General features: G+C 39.1%; 1 protein-coding gene across 3 annotated transcripts in view; it reads right to left on the bottom strand.

Moving 5' to 3' along the window:
- KCND3 (potassium voltage-gated channel subfamily D member 3) overlaps positions 1 to 22,007 on the bottom strand; it is a 426,026-nt gene that overhangs the window by 26,722 nt on the left and 377,297 nt on the right. For all 3 annotated transcript variants that reach the window (XM_042466200.1, XM_042466203.1, XM_042466202.1), the window contains exon 4: positions 7,238 to 7,339. In XM_042466200.1, coding sequence (XP_042322134.1) covers positions 7,238 to 7,339 — 102 coding nt within the window. The remainder of the gene's footprint in view (positions 1 to 7,237; positions 7,340 to 22,007) is intronic.

Here is a 22,007-nt window from a genome sequence, read left to right as displayed (position 1 = left end):
AAACTTCTCTTCAGGTGGAAGAGAAGCTTAGGCTGTCTATTTTGTAACAATCTGCTTTGCAATTAAGGAAATAATTGATTTACTGTACTGATTAATAATGTAACACTTTCAGCCTCAAAATTTCTGAACTTAAAAAAGCAACACAGATAATGCCTACCAACTTAAATGAATACTTTCTGTGATAAATGGAAGCAGACAGCCTAAACTTCTCTTCAGGTGGAAGAGAAGCTTAGGCTGTCTATTTTGTAACAATCTGCTTTGCAATTAAGGAAATAATTGATTTACTGTACTGATTAATAATGTAACACTTTCAGCCTCAAAATTTCTGAACTTAAAAAAGCAACACAGATAATGCCTACCAACTTAAATGAATACTTTCTGTGATAAATGGAAGCAGACAGCCTAAGCAATAGTAGTGCACGAGTAGTCATAGAAGCATGGCTGTGAATTTTAAGAGTGCATCTGAGCAGAGGATGTGTCTCAGGTTGCTGTAGGCACAGAAAGCCAGACTCTTCATTAGTGGAATAATCTTTCTTTGCTGGAAAAAGCCCTAAAGAGATTATTTAGATTCTATTTTAAATTTTAGATGTTGAGCCAGGATACCAAGATTCTGTCTCTTCATTCCAAAGGCACAGCCCAATGCATTTTATGAAGGCTCCAAATATTCAGCTGCATTTAGAGTGTTACAACCTGTTCAATATTCCATGTGCCAAAGCTGAGCAAAGGAGTAGACTTTGCCTCTCAAGCCAATAACTTACTTTTTCAGTAGTGCAGAACTAACGAAAACACTGTAGGTGTAGTCCACCATATAGGCACATGTTTCCCACCTATGCCATGAGGAATACTTCAACCAGCCTGGAACACAGACACTTTGCACTGTTGCTTGGGAACTGGGATGGAGGAAGGCAGGACACTTATTCTTTGGCAGATTTCCCTCTGCTGTTCTATATGGATCATCAGGGTTCATGTTTGGGGATGGCTGCCAGTCTCAAGCCAGAACATTTTATTAATATATAATTGGGGGATCACATTTCTAGAAACAAAAGACAGACAAAAGGCACTTCCCTTCTCCTTTCCTCTTTCCTGAAACATCTCCATAGAGTGCATGGGGGTGGTGGGATTTTTAGTTTTATACCTAACATTCCTGATGTCCCTCTCACTTTCTCTGCTCCTTATTTTCTGCCTCACTGACAGGGAACATATTGATATTCCATGTCTCAACTGCAGACTTAGTTAGCAGCATACACAAACACTCTTCAGGCATTTAAAACTCTTAACTGTGAACTGTGGAACTGGGAGGTTTACACTTCAGCCCTCCTATTTCCATCCCTGACCATGGTTATAATATCTTGTTTTACTGAAATAATTTTTATTGTTTCTTTTTCCTTTTTTTTACATTTTCATTGTAAAGTTTTAAACTACTTATTATGTGTGAGCCACCTTGGGTCATTTTCCAGGAGAAAGATGACATATAAATGAAATGAAATAAAATAAAATAAATACTTGGATTAAGCAGCCCTGGTGCCATTTTGGATGAAAGGTGGGCTATTCATTCAGGAAACACTAAACCATCCATCACGTCAAGACCAGACTGCTAGCCACCTGTTTAAGGTAAACAGGTATCTACATTTAGTTTTCAAAGAAGTAGCCATTTAAGTTTGTTGTACCACAAAAAGGAGAAAGGAAAGGGAAGAAAAGAAATGGAATCTAGTGACACACTTAAAACTGACTTATTTTTATTTGAGAATGAGCTTTCATGGATATCAACCCACTTCTTCACATGCAAAACAGAGTGATACTGAAGACTCAGGTTATTAAGCATACTTAGTTGTGGGAGTGGGATGGGATGTGATAGGATCCAGAAAGATGCAAAGATTTCTCAAAGTATCTACATTTCTTTCATATTTTAACAGATGCACAGTGCACCCCTATACACATTGACTCAGAAGTAAGTGGCATTCAGTAATTGTGATCCCAGTAACTATGTTTAAGATTGCAGCCTGCAAATAGCATTGGCTCATGCCTTAGAGTTACACATGATCTCAGAATTCATTATGGGACAACTTGGAAAAGCTGCCTTCTTATTTGCATTCCCCTTGAAATGAGTAACTCTTTAAAATCTGGCAATAGAGGGCAAGATAAAAGTTGTGTTATGATTAGTGGAGCATGGTTCTTATATATGTCTAAACGAGAGCTCAGCATATTCAGAAATTTGTCACTTTCACAAATGCCAACAACTTGAATGTACTCCAAATGATTAATACCCTGGTTTATTTCCAGGGTCATCTCCCACTACACTTTTTCTTATATGGGTCCAGAATTACAAGAAAACTTACAGCTCAATAAACAGAGTAGAAACTAAGGGACAACTAGAGCCAGCCCCACCTATTGGTTCTTGAACTGAGTGACCTTGGATCTCTTGCCAGATTCACTGGAGGGCAGTACAAATATCTCAGCAACCTCAGTTCACCTTCAGGAATATGAGAGCTATAATTCACACACAATGTGGTTATTGTGAACAGGAAACAGATAAGGAGCACAGAGCATTGTGCATCCCTGAAGTGCTGTTCAAGCCATAATCCTAATTGATATACTGTATCTGCTTATTAGGTTCTCTGTATTGTATTTTACAGAGATTGTTTCTGAGCTATGCTTTAAGGAGCTTTGCAGTACATTAGTAGAAATAAAGAATATTAAGTAGAAGTAAAGAATATTAAGTGTTACCACTAATTCAACTATCAGAAGATCTTGCAAAGTTGCATTAAGGATCTAATTCTCTAGTTCACTTTTTTTTTTTTTAAAAAAAAGGTTGTGACAAAGTTCAAATGCTATTGAATTATTTATTTTGAGACTAATCTTGCAGATTTATTTTGATTTAAGAACCATTAAATCAAAGAACAAAGACAAAGCTGGAAATAAGATCCTAAAGACTGGAAAGTTACTTTAAAAAATACCTAGTTACATTTACAGCATTACAGCATAGTTAATTAATGTTGTTGTTGTTATTGCTGTTGTTGTCTGTGTTCAAGTTGTTTCTGATTTATGACAACTCTAAAGCTAACCAATCACAGGGGGTTCTTGGCAAGATTTGTTAAGAGGAGGTTTGCAATTGCCTTCCCCTGAGGCTGAGAGGCAAGCCCCCACGGTCACCCAGTCAGTTTCATGGTTGAGCAGGGAATCCAACCCTGGTCTGCAGAGTTGCAGTCCAGTACTCAAACCATTACATGACACTGGCTGATCAATGGGCTCAAACAGACAGGCCAAAATAAAACTGCTTCGGGTCACTTTGGAGGTATGCTGTTTAAATGAGACACACATCTTAAGAGGCCAGAAGCTGTGCCAAACCCACATTTAAGTACTACAAGCATCTCCCATACTGCCACTGTATAGCAGAGCATAAGGCAGCAACACATGGCACAGTACAAACCAATAAACGAACAATGTGATAGTCCCCTTTCATCACTTACTGAGCCCCTGCTATAGTTATTAAATGAAATGTAAAAGTTAGTTATGCTGCTAAAGAAGTGAAGTCATTCTTCATCAGTTGCAAGCATGTAACTTAGCTGTGCCTTCATTGTTGTGAAAATACAAGTAACTACTTATTTATAAAACATTCACTGGAATCCTATATGACCTATCATGTTATCCTATATGGCCTGCTAGTCTCAAAGGTGCTACAAGATCTTTCTACATACTGATTCTACAGATTAACATGGCTATATTTTTGAATGTTACCTCTGTTATCTTATGTAACTTTACATATATCTAGCTGCATAACTTAACATTTATCCTTCAAGAGTGCCTGATGTGTATTGGGACTAATGAGATGTGTATCCCATTGTGTATCGGTCCCATTGCTCATTGGTCACTTTGATGGCTCTGCTATGTGGTAATGTAACAGCAGCTCCTTATGGATATGAATATTACAGAACCATCCAGTTCTCATTCCTGCACATTTAAGTCCACTTAAGAAAGCATTAAGGCCCTGATGGGATTCCAACCTTTACTTTCAAACTTTGTAAGATCCAGTAGGTTCTTTACATCTGTTCCAAACTAACTTTTTTTTAATTGAAAATTTATTACAATACATACATAACAAACCAACCCCCCAAACAACACAGATCTTAATAGTAATAAAACTCACCAACATAAATCTTCCAATTACTTGTGTAGAGTACAGTACATCATTTAAAATACTTCATTATCCATGATTATTCAATATCTTCCCTCATTTTAGCTATTATGAGTTTTTCTTTATATCATGTAGTTACATAAAATTCTAACTTCCTGCTACAACAGTTAAGCCTGTTTCCGTAACCATATTTGCTTGCCGTCATGTCTTTTCTTTTATCTTTCCCTAAACTAACTTGATGTGTTAAAACATCACCCAATCCTGTACATAATTTAGATTCCTGCTGCATCCTTTTTGTGGCTGTGTAGTTAAATCACAGAATCTTATTAACTCATCTGAGCTGGCACTTGAAGTCTGAGCCAAGTCACGACAATACTGGGACTTGTTCAAATGGTTCACTGTTTTTTTGCTAGCGATCTTTATTTCTAGGATTCTTTTAAAAGCAAATGAAACGTTTAGTATATCCTGTGGGTGTTAGTGGCACCTGCTTGCATCTAACAAGGAATAAGGCATTAGACTTTCATAGAATGGAACACTAGTTTATGCATATAGAATCAGGGTCAGATATGGCTAATCATTATGCTGAACAGACCCGGAGTCTGGAAAAATGACAGCTCTGAGAATCCCTCAACCAGCATAATTAGTGGTTATTCTGAGGACTATGGCTGCTCCTTCTTCCTCAGCTGTGTGGTGGAAGCCAGACAAGGCTTAAATACATTTCTGTGGACAATAAATGGCTGGGTTGGTACAGCTGTGCTCTTGGGCCATGTTGAGGAAGAAGCAACATCCTCCTGAAACTGCTATAGGTCTGGAGGGTGGATGCTTTCATCCTTCCAGCTCTGCAATGGTAGTCCAATGATGCTTTAACACAGTTCTGATTCTGGCCACTGACTAGACATGGGAGTGCAACCTGTCATTTTCTGGTTGCTTTTGAGCAGTCATGGAAAAGGCTCTGCACAGGGATGTACTAAACAGCTCCTTGTGTAATACCCCCAGAAAGTATGGACCGGACCAGACAGGCAGGAAAAACGTGGCTTGATCCTGAGTTATCTGAAAGTGCATTGAAACCCCATTGTCTGCACAGCCTACTCCCAAGGTGGGCCAAACACCCACAGGCTGTCTGCACCATGTGGCACCGAGCTGCATCATGTGGGTTTTTTTTGTTGCCTCCCCACCATGCATGTGCACTATTGCAAAAGCACACTACCTGTAACCCAATAATCTCTCTCTTCCTGCCCAGATTTCACTGGATGTGCAACTTGTATGACACAGTTGCACATGTGATGCACTGCTTATACAGTGCATTGGTGTGCCCAGTGATACGTTGGCAAAGCATAATTATGGAGGCCCCCATATGTGCCCCCTTCACACTCTTCATACCATGTCCCCTGTTGGACTGCCAGGTTTGTGCATGTTGTAATTACATCCATTCCATTATTGGTGATTGCCTTTGTTGCAGTCTTGTACTGGTGCTGGGCTGTTCATATGCTGGTTTGATGATGCACATTTTCTGCCTTGAGTTGGAGTAGCCCAGTTTCTTTTTGTACTGGTGTTTAGCCCCAGAATGAAGCTTCTTTTCACTTTCCATCCAGTTTTACTTCATGCCTCGTCTAAACACCCCACCTTCAAAGTAGTTAGAAGCTGCTTTATTTGGCCAGTGTGGACTCTCCCTAAGTCACCAAGATGATTGCAGTATAAACCTCCAATGAAATATCCTTAGATTCATCACTTTCAGGCTGTGATTTAAAAGATATAGCTTTTGCTGTTGCAAGCATTTCTCTTAATGAGGCCCATGTGCGGATGTGAGTACCTTTCAGATTAGTGAATAAAGACACATGACCTGTGCATTAGACAGTTCCTGCAGCTCAATTAAGCAATCTCCTCTTGACTGAAGGCTGATTTATTTGAAATGAAATCCATGGAAATTTGTTAATACTTGTTCTGGACTTGATCAAGCTTAATAAAATAACTGCTTCTCATTGACACCGAGTCTGCCGAGAAATCTGACGAACTTCAGACATTCCCTCATTTGGAAGTTGCTAAGATTAGCTTCCAAATGCTTTGCTATTAAATATGAAACAGCCAAGCCATCTGGAGCGCATGTACGTGTGCATGCATCTGGATGCATTCTCTCCCCTGTCCTGCAAGGCTCAACTTTTCATGCCCTTGGTGGGTGGAATTTAAATATTAGAGTTTGGATCTGGGCTAGGAATAGAACAAAATATTTGCTAATTTTCTTAGGGAAAAGAAAGGATATATTGAAACATTGAGATACCACACGGGAGGAAAAATCAACTCTACATGATTTTTCACTCCTGCCTGACAGCAAAAGTACCAGTTCTATTTTTCATCACTGTCAACAACAGTAAAATCTATTGGATTTTTGTGTGGATCTGTGTGTGGAAAAAAAATTACCTAGAAGTTTCTGAAAAAAGTTTTCTCTTAAAAAACTCTTACATTTTTTGGGGAAAAAAATGTTCCAAACATTATTTCAAAGTTCTCAAATCCTCTTGAAATCTCATCCAGCAGGGAGAACAAGCCAAGGTTTTATATGTTCTTATTCTAGACTAGTCATACATAGAGTAGATCCATTAAAATCAATGATGCTTTGTTAATCACTACTATGATTTCAATAGGTTTGCTTTAAATAAGATTAAATCGAAATGGAGCCCTATGAGCCTGTAAACAAAATCTGTGATTAATTGTTTTTTTTTCAAAAGTATGATGTGATACTAATTAAATTAAGGTGCATTATGGCTATACCCATTCCTTTGCTGACATGCTCTTATAGGTTGGGTGTCATTTTTAATGCTCAACCTGAATGCATGCCTTCATTAATCTTGATGGAAGACCTATCAGATCAGAGCCAACTTCTTTTTTTCATAAAAGAGCTCAAGATGCTTCCTTTGCAATCCCTTTCTCCTCTCTCTCTCTCGCTCTCTTTTACAATTGTATTCCATTTAACATGCTGAGTAAAATTCTAGTATAATTATAGCACCGTTCATGCCTGCCCACGAAAATGTCACACAGAGAGACAAAGGAAGAACAAGGGGTGGAGATACTTTCAACATTCCTCTGAAAGGGTTTGCTTTTCCTTGTACATACCGTCAACTCCAGTGCTTCATTAAGGAGGCCATTGCGCTTACTGTGAAGGTAGGCGTTGGAACTGCCTGTCTTAGCCACATGAATCCTGGCCAGCCGGGCTTTCTGTAGAAGGAAACAAAGTGGTAAGGAGTGAGACTTGAATCCATTATCATCTTTTATATCTAATTCCTCTGCTAATGGAGTAATGATGACTTGACCATAGAGGCTTATTGTGATGAATAGGGGAAGGATATAGTCTTTAACATGATTGCCCCATTGTTCTGCTGAATTCAGTGGGTCTTCCTCTGGTGTGTGCACAGATACACAGATACCATCAAGGCTTAAAGGTGCAACTACATGTTACTTCATCAAACATAAGTTCCTAATTCCACAAGGAGCAACATGGGAGGGAGAATCAACCTGTACTCTAAAAATAATTCAGAATGGTTTAGCACAATTTGAAACAGTTTAAAATAGTATATGCAACATCAAAGCTTTACAACCTAGCCAGTAGGCTACAGTTCCGAGTACTTGAAAACTTTGGTGAAAAGCCATGTTCTAACTTGGCATCAAAATAAGCCCAGCTGTTTACACCAAAAGAGTCTCAAGAGAATGGAATTCAAAAACTGGATTGCCACAGCAGTGACATGGTGAAGAAGAGAGAATTTCCGCAGATATAGTTGGATGGTGAGTTTAACTCTGCAGCATTTCCCCTTTCATACATAACTATAATAGGTACCAGGGGCCTTTTCTTCTTTTGGATTTGAACATTGGATTTTCATTCTGATTTTAGAGTTAAAAATCATCCCAAATAGAATACCTTTACTGGGATCAATTAAAAGTCCCAACAGAATGAACATCTTTCTCAGCATAAGAATTTTTTTTGCAGGTAAAAGGGCAGTGATGTTTTTGTCCACCCTGTTTTGCAATTGCACTGGCACAAAGAAGCTTTATGAGTCTTTATAAGCAGCCCTTGAAGGACTTGTTATCTTGTTCTACAGTGCAGATAGCCTTCCTGGCTGTCCTGTACTGCCACAAGAGCAACATTTTTTATTATTCTCCCAATTGTACCATAGTTTGTTTAGCATCCAGTGCAAGTTCGATTTCATTGTTAAGTGCTGGATGCATAGCGTCCGCATGTCACGGTGCCATCTGCGCACTGCAATGTCATTATGGTGTCGCAAGAAGAACCCGCTTTTTGGAGGTTCTTTTTGGTTCGTGGGGAAGTCCTGCGGTCTGGAGGCTGTGGCTTCCTCATGGACCAAAACTAGGTGCTGGGAGACTGTCCTTTTTGGCCGGTCTGTCCCACCCCTATATTGTATCTTTCAGTAGGCCTTAAAGGCGAAGGTATTATGCTGCAGTTGTAGATCTGATTCCCTCCCCCTTCCTCAATAGGATCCAGCACAGTAGATGTTTATTATTATTATTTGGTCAAAACTGAATACATTTTTCCTCTTTGGATCATTTGAAAGCACTGTCCTCAATCATTCCACTTGTCCAGGTACTATTCATTCTAATTGTTTATTTCTCCCTCACAAACCCATCCAGTGCTTTAACGGCAGAAAAAAAATGTAAACTGCCTTTCAAGAGCTTTCAGGAAGCAGCTGGGGTAGCAGTGTGGTTTTAGGAACTGGCAGCGTGGTTTCAGGAATGGCTGATTGCAAATGGCTGTGATCTTTAGTAAAATGTAACATTTCAAATTCAGCAGCACCTTTTTTGGCACAGAAACTACCAGTGTTGCCATAGCTACAAAGCATCTATCTCTGTGCTGATTGCAGGCATGGGGCTCTCTCTGAAGGGAGGTCAGTGAGTGCTTTCCAAAAATAAAAATATTAGAGCAAAAAAAACAAGTTTTAAAAAAATCAATATTGACCACAATCAGATTCTTTTTTTGCACACAAATAATTTTAAGTAAACATGGTTATTTTTGTTGAAGGTAGAGAGAACAATCCTAGGGAAGGGAATAGGTAGGGTATCAGCAACCTTTTAGCTTGAGGAGCTGCATTATTTATTTAACCTAGTGTACCCATGTTAACTATGAGCTCTTTAGTACAGCTGAGTGTTTCACTGGCAAGTTTGCTTTTGACTACTGCAGTTGGTCTACAAAAGCAGGAACATGAGGTGGCTTTGGTTTTGGAATTTATTGCACCAGTTCAGCCTGCAGATGGGGATATAATTTTTAAATGTACCCCCCCCCTTCCATGCAAACAAAAGAAAATGAAACAAAAATATTTATGATAGAAGACTAGCAGGTCAAGGAGACCAATTTTAACTAATCTAATCTAATTTTGGGAATAAAATATCTGTCTGACATTGGACTATTGGCACACTTTTCCTGCTGTCCACAGGATTCCATTTAATTTTTCCAACTTAATTCTGTTAGATCTGTGGATTCAACACAAACTGAGGTGGAAGACATTGCCCATCTTTGCTCAATTATTTTCTAATCTGGGCTCCATAGCACATCTTCTTATATGGTTTCTAATTGTGTGTGCTTAATTTGCCCTGTGCATGTCCATACACTCCAACTCCCAATTTATCTTCTGTTGTTCCATTTTCAACTGCTTTTTAAATGTCCCAGTTTTTCTCTCTTCCTTCCACTTTCCCCCTTTGTCCTCAGCTTACTTCAGTTGCTGCAAACTGAGTTCCAAACAGTTTGCACTCAACTAAGCAGGGGAATGGAGGGGTAAAATCTTCCTTTCCCAGTAGGCTTAGGCAAAATCAAACTGCTGTAGACTCTTCTAGCCTTCTCATTAATAACTGTAATTCTCCATTAATAACTGTTATTCTCCATTAATAACTTTTTGCCACCTTGATCACACTCTGATGTTGCTTGGCCACACATATCCTACCTTTCAGCTGTGAAATCTTAGTGAGTATGCATGTCTTTTAAGAGCAACACACTGATCTAGTGAGGTTTGGATAAAGCTTATCTCACTTTGATTTTTGAGGAGACTTACTGCCCTTTTGATAATTTTTAGATTATGTGAATGCATTAGGTAGACTATAGGTAGCAATAGCAATAGCAAGTACATGTCTATTCCACTTATCAGTGCACTTAAGCACTCCCTAAGCCAGTGGTTCCCAACTTTCCTAATGCCATGACCCTTTAATACAGTTCCTCATGTTGTGGTGACCCAAACCCATGAAATTATTTTTGTTGCTACTTCATAACTGTAATTAAATAGGTGTTTTCCAATGGTCTTACGCGACCTCCATGAAAGGGTCATTTGACCCCCCAAAGGGGTCCTGACCCACAGGTTGAGAACCACTGCCCTAAGAGGTTTATAAAGTGTAATCTAATTGCCCCCAACAATCTTGAGACCTCGGAAGGATGGAAGCTTGAGTTGAGCTTGAGCCCTTTTACTGGTATTGAACTTGCAACCTTATGGTTTGTGAGTAAGTGGCTGCAGTACAGGCATTTAACCACTGTGCCACCAGGGCTCATAGGTACTACACTGAAACATATATCTCACTGATATAGGAGTATATCACATGGGGCTTTTGGGGGATTTTTGGAGCTCAGATCCGGGGTGACTGCAGGTCCACAATGCGAATTCACATTATAACATGAATGTGTTATCAGATGAGATTCCTTTCTATGTGCACTCCTTCCGTGGGGCTTCCGCAGTGATTTCAAAGTGAACCCTCATTTTGGTAAAATTGAAAAAAAAGTGAATTCACAGAATTTGCTTTCAAGCTCACTTCGATTTAACTTCGAATTGGTCTGGTGTGGAAGATCACTCCGATATCACCACCCCCCCTTGGCCCCCTGCGTCCTGCTCCTCCATCCCCCTCCTCCTTCATGTCATCTCATCCTCTCTGCCACCCTGAAACCTACCCCATCATCCCCTGCCTTCTCCTGCATGCGAACCCTGGCCTCAGTGACCCCCTGTGACCTATCCCATCATCCCCTGCCTTCTCCTGCATCCAAACCCTGGCCCCAGTGACCCCATGCGACCTATCCCATCATCTCCTCCAAAAAGCCCCATGTGATATACTCCATAGTTTCTCAAGGGTTATATAAGGAATTTCTCCCAGCATTATGCTGATTGCTTCAATTATGGTTTGCATGAAACAAATGTTTGACCACTTGTACCTACAATTCTTGAAATCTGTTTCAAACCACGTTCCATGCAAAATGGACCCAAACAAAGAATTATAAAAAGAAAAAAGTGGAAATTTGCTCATCACTCCCAAACTAGAATGAAAATATTTGGAATGTCAAACTCAGTCGAAATATCATTTGGCTAACATGGCTTCATAAATTTGCACTGTAGAGGAAAAAGTAAAATAAAATATAAAATAAAAAGACAGAAATATATAATATTTCTTCTGTAGGTATTCAAAGCAGTTGATAGATTGTTTCCAAAACATTATAGTTGGCCCTTAGTATTGTTCCAGACATCCCTACAGATGCCAAAAATAAGGGACCCCAAGTCCTGTGGTTTTTAATAGCTGTGTATGTGTGTGCATGTGCGCGCATAGATAACAAGTTTGTTGACTCTGTCATAAAACATGTGGATTTGTAACAGACAAACATATGGATTTGTAACAGTCAAACAGGCACATGAACACTATAAATTTTTGTATGTGTTCTGGGTATAGAGCAGAGGTCTTGGAAACCGTAATCTCTACTTCCTCTGGCCTCTTATAATCACTGTGGTTCAAAGAAAGAGGTTCAGTTCATTTGTCATTAGCATAATGAGGCTGAATCACAATTTGTTTCATTTTCATGGACTACCTATGGGAACTAGGTTCCATTCATTTCTGGGAACTAATTTTCTAACAAGCTGATTTGGCCTTGATTTCTTAATGCTCTCCAAGACAACCAAGAATGTACATTTAAGATCACTTCTCTATGATATGGCCTCACAAAATTGTGATTAAACCATGCAATTGTGCAAGCCGGCAGGTTACAGAGGTGCTTTCTGAGGGTGCCCAGGAGAGTCTTTATGAGAAAGACCCATGGTCTTCCTCACCCATGGGGCTGTTGCATCATTCATACACAGCTGTAGTTATTCTCCAAAAAGTCATAGCTGGCAACACAATTTATGTAGCAGAAAACATGAATTCAGCTATATCTGAAAGGGTAATAAAGCAGAATTTTAACTAATGCAGAAGCAACGTAGTGTAAATGCTAAACAAGACTGCAAACCAATACTTATTTTCCTGGAAATAAGCTGACTGAGCTCAGTGGAAATTACACTGAATAACTATTACACATTGTTGGTCAGTTATTGGAATGGAAAGCCAGTGCATTATTCTGTTTAACATGTTGCACTTAAAGCTTATAAGGCTCAAGTTCAGTCCTCTGTTCACCTGCAAAACTCCCCATGTGACATCTTTCAGGTAATTCACAGCTGTTAAACTAAAATTGGGACAGGGAATTATGTATGTTAAGGTCCTTGGAGGAAGAACAGGATAAGAATACTACAGGCACAGATTGAATCTCCCTTATCTGGAATTCTGAAATCCCGAAATAGTCCACATGGGTAACTGAGGTAGAGACACCTTTGATTTCTGATGGTTCAGTGTACACAAACTTTGTTTCATGCACAAATTACTAAAAATATTGTGTATAATATTACTTTCAAGCTATGTAAAAGTGTATATGAAACATAATGTTATGCTTAGACTTGAGTCCCATCTCCAAGATATCTCATTATGTATATGCAAATATTCTGAAATCCAGAAAACTTCAAAATCCAACACCCCCCCCCCCCCCCCACACACACTTCTGGTACCAAGCATTTCAGACAAGAGAGACTCAAGCTGTTTGTCTCAACTGACAAAGCAGATGTGCTCCTCAGTATTAATTCTTTAATAGAAATATTGGTACTAGGGGCAGAAATAACATGGAAAGAGTAGGTTCCCACAAAAAGAAGAACAGTTCAACACGTTTTTCTCCAAAACTAACAATGTACACATGTGAAGTGAATCAACCAAGTCAGGTAAGCCTTGAATAAATAAACAAAAACATCTTGAATAGCTGGTGAAACAAACTTCTCTGCTCTCTCTTTTTCTCCCTGTTTTACTGTTCACACATGCTTAGTAAGGGAAATTACTTTGTCTGCTATAGGTGGGCACACACAGTAGAACTGGCTAAAGTAGATACCTATTGTGTCCCAACTCAAGCATTGTTTACTGCAGACACTCCTGACACTGAAAGCCTCAGTTTCTCCAGCCCTTCACCATCCTCTTAATGATCATGCTGTTAAGAAACATCTAGCTAGTCAGGGGACACAGAGGAAAAAGGAGGTCTTGGGTTGGTGTAAAAAGACTTCTTAAAAAGAAGCTTCTTCGTCAGAGGCTTTGTTAACTGAGGTATGCCTGTATATATTAAAACTTCAGGATAATGATAAAAAAGCAACAATGATTTTAAACCAGGAAGGGTCAACTTTGAAGAGGTCAGCCTCGTATTTGTTAAAAATCCAGTACATATCAATGACATTCTTTTAATAAAGAGAAAGGGGGTGGCAAAATTGATTTCAAAAATCAAAACTATGAAACTGGCTACTTCAGGGTCATTTTTGGGGTTGGGAAGTTGAGGGCTGCCAGGATGGGCAATTACACATTGCCAACAGTCCCCCCCCCCGAGCTTTGAAGGGGCAATGGGGGCAGAAAAGAAGCCCAGGGATTACTAAAAACAACAACTAGAACAATAATACTATGTGTAATTTTATCCTACCTTTTCCCTAGTCCTGGAGCTCAAGGTGATTTACAAAAGTTAAAACAGACAGCTGAAAGTACACATTGTACAAAAATTACAATATAATTAATCAACAGAACTAAAAGCAAAGAAAAGCATACCCATTTAAAACTGTCTTCAGGCTGAATTGACTGGTTTCATAGCTTGATCTTTATTCCATGTTTACTCAGAAGTAAATTCCACTGAGTTGAATGAAATTTCTTGCCATATGCATGTACAAAGTCTTACACAAACCTTCTCAGAAATAAGTGCCATAGATTTGAATGCACCATACTATCAGTTAATTAGGCACAGGAATGGAGCCTTAATTACCTAAACAACTTTAAAAGCAATATATAATAATTTTTAAAAGGGGTATGCTGAACTATGCTTAAAATGTTGCTATAGGATTCTCTTTGTTGATTTGCTTTGCTGAATAGACACACAATGTAGCAAGAGGTAAATAGCTACCAAGGACCCTCCATGTATTCATGTATCAATGAGTCTGGTGCTCTGTTAATAAGAAACATTTAACCTTTTGAACTCTAATGTACATACATAATATGTATGTGGCTTGACCATAGATTTGCATTCAGTTATGAGAAAAAGGCTAGGGGGCAGTTATATGTGAGACTATAAGAAACAGCAAAGAATCTTCACAAGCTAGAAATGAGCTACTATGAATTAGTGTATTTTATTGGAAGAATGAAAAAGTGTGGCTGTCTAGATGCTATGGGACTACAGCTCCCCTCAACTAGATATTCTGGCCAGGGTAAATGGGGGTTACAGGCCAGAAGCATCTGGTGGGCCACACATATGACTGCTATACTATTGGATTTCAGTTCTCCCCCATTGTATCATTGCACTAAATTAGCACTAAATTCATGTTCCATACCATTTTGCATGGCACAAAACTGAGGTCTGTGGGTGAAAGCTGGTTTTGAGTGCAAAAAGCTCATGTTTTAGAGTTAAATATATGGGGGGGGCACATATTTGAAAATGGCATTCAAATTATATGAGTAATTAATGTTCATTCTTTCAACAAGTTTCTATGTGTTCCCATTCCTGATATCTGATTTATGTCTATTTAAGAGGGTCTTCCTTGTCACACATACTTTTATTTTTCTCTTTGGTGAACAAAGTATGGTTCTGGGATCTCCCACAGCCCCCAAAGATATTTTTGCATCCTTTGGAATTCCCTTATTTTCTGGACTTTTTCCCTGGCCAAAAAGAGGATGAATGGCCTCCAGGAAAATCAGGAAACCTCCAGAAGTTACAATTAGGAATTGAAAGAATATTTGAAAATAATAAAAAAGTGTAAAAACAAACAAGTGTTTGATATTCTAGGTTATTCTGCATGAAAAAGATACACATGCATTTTTGTTGCAATAAATCCAGCATGTTCTACACTGAAAATAACATTTCTGCATTGAAAATGCTGTTTTCTGCACAGGAAATGTGGTTTTTTTGTGCAGAAATTTGCACAGACTAAGCCCCAATCTGTGAAAAGTTGCTGAAAAACTATAATTTTCAACAAATTTCTCAAACTGAAGGGAAAAAATGTAAAATTATTCTTGCCTCTGAGAATGAAGTTTGCTAATATTTACATCTCTAGCTGTAGTTCACCTTTTAATCTGGATGCAGGGACACCCTGTACCATTTAACTTAAAACAACAACAACAACACCCCAAGCCAAAAAAAATCCAATGCCTGTTTTTGAAGAGTAGAGCTGGACTTCAGTTACTTCAAGAGTACGTTTTTGGTTTGGTTTTGTATTGGATTTTTTTTTTTGGGGGGGGGTGATCTTCTGGGCAGTTTTGTGGCCCCTGAAAAGTACTAGGAGCAGGAAACAGGCACCCAGGAACATTGTAGTTGCCCACTGTCCTAATCACAACTATATATACAACATTAATATTGTTGTGTACACAAGTTTCAGGAATTTTCTGAATGTGTAACTCAATCTTTACTGCTAAATGGATTTTGGCAGAGCCACTAATGGTTACAGTATATCTGCATTGGATCTCACATGCAGTCATGCTACTGTATAATTCTGAGGTTCGTAATATTTGGAGAGAGAAAGAAATGAAGATATTTTCTTAATGTGATTATACATTTTCTAGTGACAATCAACAATTTTTGGAAGATGTGATACTGGGTTGCCCTTTTTAATGATATCTTATTCTGACTGTGATTGTATGATTTATTTTATATTAAAATGTATATGGGTGTTTGAAGACAGACAGTTGCTAGCACTATTGATCAAAAGGCACTGTGTAGTCTTCTGCCTTTCCTTCCTTAATGGATTTTTTTCTTTTGTTTTTGTGAAAATAAAAAAGATGGAAGAAGCATTTAGGAAACTCAGGAAGTTTACAAACTGAAGATAAAAGTGTCTAGACCTACTGCTTCATTGTGTAGATGAAGCAGAGAGAGTGCACTATAAATGATTCTCCTGGAAACAAAACATGTTATTTCTTTTAACCAAATATATTGTAATTAGTTTTCAATGGAAACATCATATTACAACAACATCATTGCATAGAACAGTACAGCAGCAACATAAATGCACAATTCCAAATGGCAAAAGCACTTCCAAATGTTAAAGATGGCCTGATACAAGTTGGCCTAGTTGTACAGTCCCAAGTGGGATAGATTGGCAATTTGCTTTTTTCTACTGGGAAAAGCAGGATTCTATCCACACTTCTTTTTCGCCCTTGTGAGTTTGGGGCTAAACAGACCAAGATAAAATGCCGGCATCAGGGTGGAGCAGGGGCATGGCAACTGCACACCACATGCCCTGACTCTGCCCTGATGCTGGCATCATGCTGTCCCCTGCCTGCCTGCTGCCTGGCAGGTGGCATCAAGCCACTTCTTTGGCACAGTGTTTAGATGTGCTGTGCCAAAAAAAATGCAGAAAAGCCACCACCCAGCAGCAAGGGTGCGCTTTTGCTGCTCTAAAAAGGAGTGGCATTTTGTTGATTCTTTTTGATACAGCAAAGCATCCGATCAGGCCTCTAGTGTGCAGTTGCTGATCCAGCGCTGAAAGGGGGAGTGTCAAGCCAACATTTTGGGACCATCTCTTTTGCCCCTTAATTGAGTGAAAAGCACTTTTGGTCTTTGAACTCAGTTTGCAGCAACTGAAGTAAGACAAATTCAAAAGGAAAAAGTGGGAAAAGGAGACAGAAACTGGGACATGTTAAAATTAGCTGAAAAAGTAGGATGGCAGAATCACAACATCATAGAGTAAGAAGAGACCTCAAGGGCCATCAAGTCCAAATGCCGGCCATGTAGGAATACAGTCAAAGCACCTCCACCACTCTCCAAGGGAGTGTGCTCCATTGTCGAATAGCTCTTAGTGTCAGGAAGTTCCTCCTAATATTTAGGTGGAATCTCTTTTCCTGTAGTTTGAATCCATTCCGCCCAGGTTCTATTCTCTGGAGCAGCAAAAGACAAACTTGCTCTATCTTCAGAGACCTTGGACTACCTTTGAGACTAACTGAAAGAAAGAAATTGGCAACATGAGCTTTCATAGACTTCAGTCTAGTTCCTCAGATGCATAATGCATCTGAGGAAGTAGAATGAAGTCTATTAAAGCTCATGCTGCCAATTTCTTTCTTTTAGTTAGTCTCAAAGGTGCTACAAGATATCTCTACATACTGATTCTACAGACTAACATGGCTATATATTTGAATTCTTGCTCTATCTTCAATATGACATCCTTTCAAATATTTAAACAGGGCTATTATATCAGCTCTTAACTGTCCTTTCTCCAGGTTAACCATATCCAGATCCCTAAGCCACTCCTCATAGGGCATGATATCCAGACCTTTCACCATTTTGGTCACCCTCCTCTGGACATGCTCCAGCTTGTCAACATCTTTTCTGAACTGTGGTGCCCAGAACTGGATACAGTATTCCAGCTGAGGCCTGACCAAAGCAGAATAGAGTGGTACTATTACTTCCCTCAATCTAGACACTATACTCATATTGTTGCAGCTTAGAATCACATCAGCCTTTTTAGCTGTTGCATTACACTGTTGACTCACGTTCAACCCTTTCACATGTACTGTTGCCAAGCCAGGTTTCCCCTATCCCATATTTGTGCATTTCATTTTTTCTGCCTAAGTGTAGTGCCTTCCATTTCTCCCTGATGAAATTTATTTTGTCAGTTTTGCTATGTTTGCTGATTTTAATTTTTACATATAATTAACTGGGACTATGCCTGGCAAATCAAAACAGCTGAAGGATATACAAATTCTTGAATGGCGCAAAATATTTTGTTAGTGCCTTCACTATTCTATTTGATTCAGTGGGATTGTGGAAACAGCCACCATGCATCCCCCCCCAACTGCACAATGAAATAATGAGTAAGCACACTGACAGATACTCAATTGTTTATGCAACATCAATATTCATAAGAATGGTGGTGTAGGGCGACTACTGCATAACTATTTGAGCTTAGATTTATACTACCTAAGCACAGGGTAGAATTTTGGCTTTGATATAACATGTTCAAACTACATATTCAAAACTCAAATTTTACTGGGAGAGAAGGTAAATCACAAGAGACAGCACTGTTCTTTTTAAAAGCATAGATATCTTCAGGGCCTATAGAGAGAAACACACTCCTTTCAAAACTGCATAATAATGAACACTATTCTAGCTGTTCTGTCACTGTTTTATCACCGATAGAGTGTTGCTACAGATTTTATTTTATTATATTTTAAATCCTCCCATTCTCTGGATAGATTACAGGACATAGCCCCTCACTCTGCCAATTCGGCAAGGAAAGCCCTGGTTAATTCTCTGCTATCTCACTATCTCAGCTGTTTTTCAAATATCCCTGCTTCTTTTTCTTCCTCCAATTTTCACCCTTCATTATTAGCTTACTTCAAAAATAATTTGAACTCAGTTAACTCAGCAGGAGGGGCCAAACCCAAACAGTTGCATTAGTGGGGGTTGCAGGGGGAGCAGACTGCACTGGGTGACACCCCAGAAGTGGGGTGACACATGGCCAGGCCCCCCTGCTCCATCCCCCATGATCTGTCCACTGCACTTGCCTCTTTGTCCCCCTGCACCTCTCCATCATCCATGTGTGCTCTGTTCCCCAAGCACTGTCCCATCCTTTTCCTCATCAGGAAAAGGATGGGACAGCTTGGGGAGAGGGAGCATGCAGCGTCTCCAGAAGCCATGCCCCCAAATCCCAACCAGAACTCCTGCCCCCCAAAGTCTCAACCCCTGCATCAAGTGACACCCAGTGTGGGAATGCCACTGAATCCAAGTGATTCATTCCAGGGATTCTTTGCCTAAAACAGTTTTGTTTGCTCTTCCTCATTAATAACCTTTGCCCTTTTGTCATCTGGTCACACCCTTTTGAATGCATTCTGGTGTGGCTCAACCACGTGTGTCCTGGTTTTCACTTGTGCAATACTGAAGATATGACAAGATACTAGAGGAATAAAAATGCAATATACATACGTAAAAACCAACAAATAAATAGCTGAGGTGTGAAATGTACAATATAAAACACATAACTGAAACAGAAGACAGTTAATTTTTTATATCTAAACTTTTAAATCTAAGATCTAAAATGTCTAAGAGAAGAGTAATTTCTTTACTTGGTGCCAAATAAATAAATAAATAACAGTGTAAGAACCAGACAATCCCCCTTGGAGAAGGCATGTGAAAAAGAAGGCCCTTCCTTTTTTAGCCATCAACTTCATTTGGCAAGGGAGAGAGCCTCTGCAGATAATCTTAGCAGATTTCTAGCTTTATATGACATTTGAAACTTCCACGTTCTGTTTTCCTATAAAAAATCCAAAACCACATGTATGTCAATTTCCATGTCTTTCATCCAGGGCTTTAATGCTAAGCCAGTATTTTATGAAGTGCCCTAGAAAATGTGGATACCCTGACCCTGGCATCTTGACAACAGTGCAGAGGTACACAGGCAGTCCTGTGATGCACTCTGAAGCCTTCCTGTATTTAGAGTGCAATTGAGTTAAAAGATGCACCAACAGTTTTTTGCTAAATGGTATGCATACATCTGGCATATAAATCTAGATAGCCACTGTAAAAATTTGGTCATAATGCAGAGAGTTATTTATAATGTAAACCTTAACCTAAATGATTGGTTCCAAATTTTCATCAAAGATCAGGAACCTAATGTCACTATTTCAGTATCTGGGAAATCTGTCATTTTAGCATTCTGTATGAATTATCTTCCATATTTGGTAATGTTCATGCCAACAAGATACAGTCTCCTAGCAACTCTCCCTGCTATTTCCACACTAACAACATATTTGTACGCTTATGCACTGTTATATGCTTATTGTAGGGATGAAAGCAGGTGAAATGACTGTGCCAAAATACAATCCAAAAATAGAGACTGCAGACTCCATCACACTAGACTTTCAGAATTACTGCTATGAGCTACTGAAAACTAATTTTACTCGAAGTACATGCAGCCAATCAACCAATACACTTCATAGTTTCTACAAATCAAAACACACCATTCATCATAGTATAAAAAGCAATTTCTGATGACTCAAAATGAAGGGAAAAACTAAACCAAATATTCAATCCCTACATCTGCTTTCTAGGGCAGCAGTTCTCACTTTTTAGACCTTCAGATGATTTGAGCGTCAGCTCCCAGAATCTTTGATCATTAACCAAGTTGGCTGGAGCTTCTGGGAATTAAAGTTCAAATATGCCTGGAGTACCAAAGTTTGAGAACCATTGCTCTAAGAGCAGTGATTGTCATACTTGCTACAAATCCTAGCAGAGTTGGTGATGCTGTGGTCCTTTCAGATGTTGCTTAACTCCAATACCCATCAGTCCCTGCCAGTCTAGTAAATTTTGAAATACAATGGGACTTGTAATTAAACATTTGGAGAGACACAGGTTCCATGCCCTTCTTCTAAGACATTAAAGTACTGGAGAAAAGGGTTGCTTGGATCCAACAGATTTTGTCTGTCTTACTTGTCACTGCTGTGATGGAACAACAGAACTCTGGTCTATGTGTCCACATACCAATGTCCCTATTAAAACAATAACTTGAACAGGCTAATCAGAAAGATCACAAAATCATGTTCAGTCTTTTGAAATCACCACCACGTTTCTTGGTCATCTATTCTAATTCCTACCATGACTCCTCAACTATCTGAAGAAGTTGGTTGACTGCCAAGGCCCCAGAAGTATGTCAGCCATCTTGTATGTGTACAGGCACCTCTTCCATACCAAACACAAATGAGATTGGAAAGATTGCGCTACACTTGTCTGGGATAAAGACATAAGAAGCTATATTATAATGAGCTAAATGCCTGTTTGATTAGCTCTGTTTTATTTAGTGACAGTGGCTTTCCCGAGTCTACAGGATAAATGGTTCTTGCTTGATCATTTAACTATAGAAACCAAAATCTTAACTTTTCTCCATTGCTGGTTCCCTACTCCTCTTCTTAGGTATACTTAGGCCTTCCAACATTCCACATTATTTTTTTCCCTCAGACAATCAAAACACCCAGTTATTCTTGATCAAATTTGATTATTATGACAATAGCAACAGAGGAGCATGACAATTATTTGCTACAAGAACTTGGAAAAGTTACTTCCTTCCTTCCATCTTAACTGCTATCACCCTGGCTTCAGAGGGGAAGAATAAGAGGCAGGCACAGCTCCACCATGCCTAGTCCCAGAAGAACTAGCAGTACCTGCTGGATGTGGTTCTCTTCCCCACTGCCATTCTTTCTTCCTTTGTTTCATGTCTTTTTTTTATTGTAAACCTGAGGGCAGGAAACTGTCAAATTAACAATCTGCAAGGTGCTCTAAGAGTCTTTGTGGCTGAAAAGTGGGGTATAAATACTCTAAATAAATACATAAATTCTTTGGATTCCAATTCTCAGACTCCCATTGATGTCATGGCTACTGGCCAGGTTGGTTGAAGTACTGGAGTTATAACACCAAAAATAACTTTTCCAAGCTCTCATTGCTTCTCATCTACTATAGACATTAAAGACAAACAAGATTCCACATTCATCTATAGAATGGGGTAGTTCTTCTAGCCTTTGGTTCCAAGATTCTGATGTGCTTTGCAAGCTGAGATAG

This window comes from Sceloporus undulatus, chromosome 4 (assembly GCF_019175285.1).
Source record: "Sceloporus undulatus isolate JIND9_A2432 ecotype Alabama chromosome 4, SceUnd_v1.1, whole genome shotgun sequence".
Taxonomy (NCBI): Eukaryota; Metazoa; Chordata; class Lepidosauria; order Squamata; family Phrynosomatidae; genus Sceloporus; species Sceloporus undulatus.
This window is presented reverse-complemented; position numbering and strand designations above follow the sequence as displayed.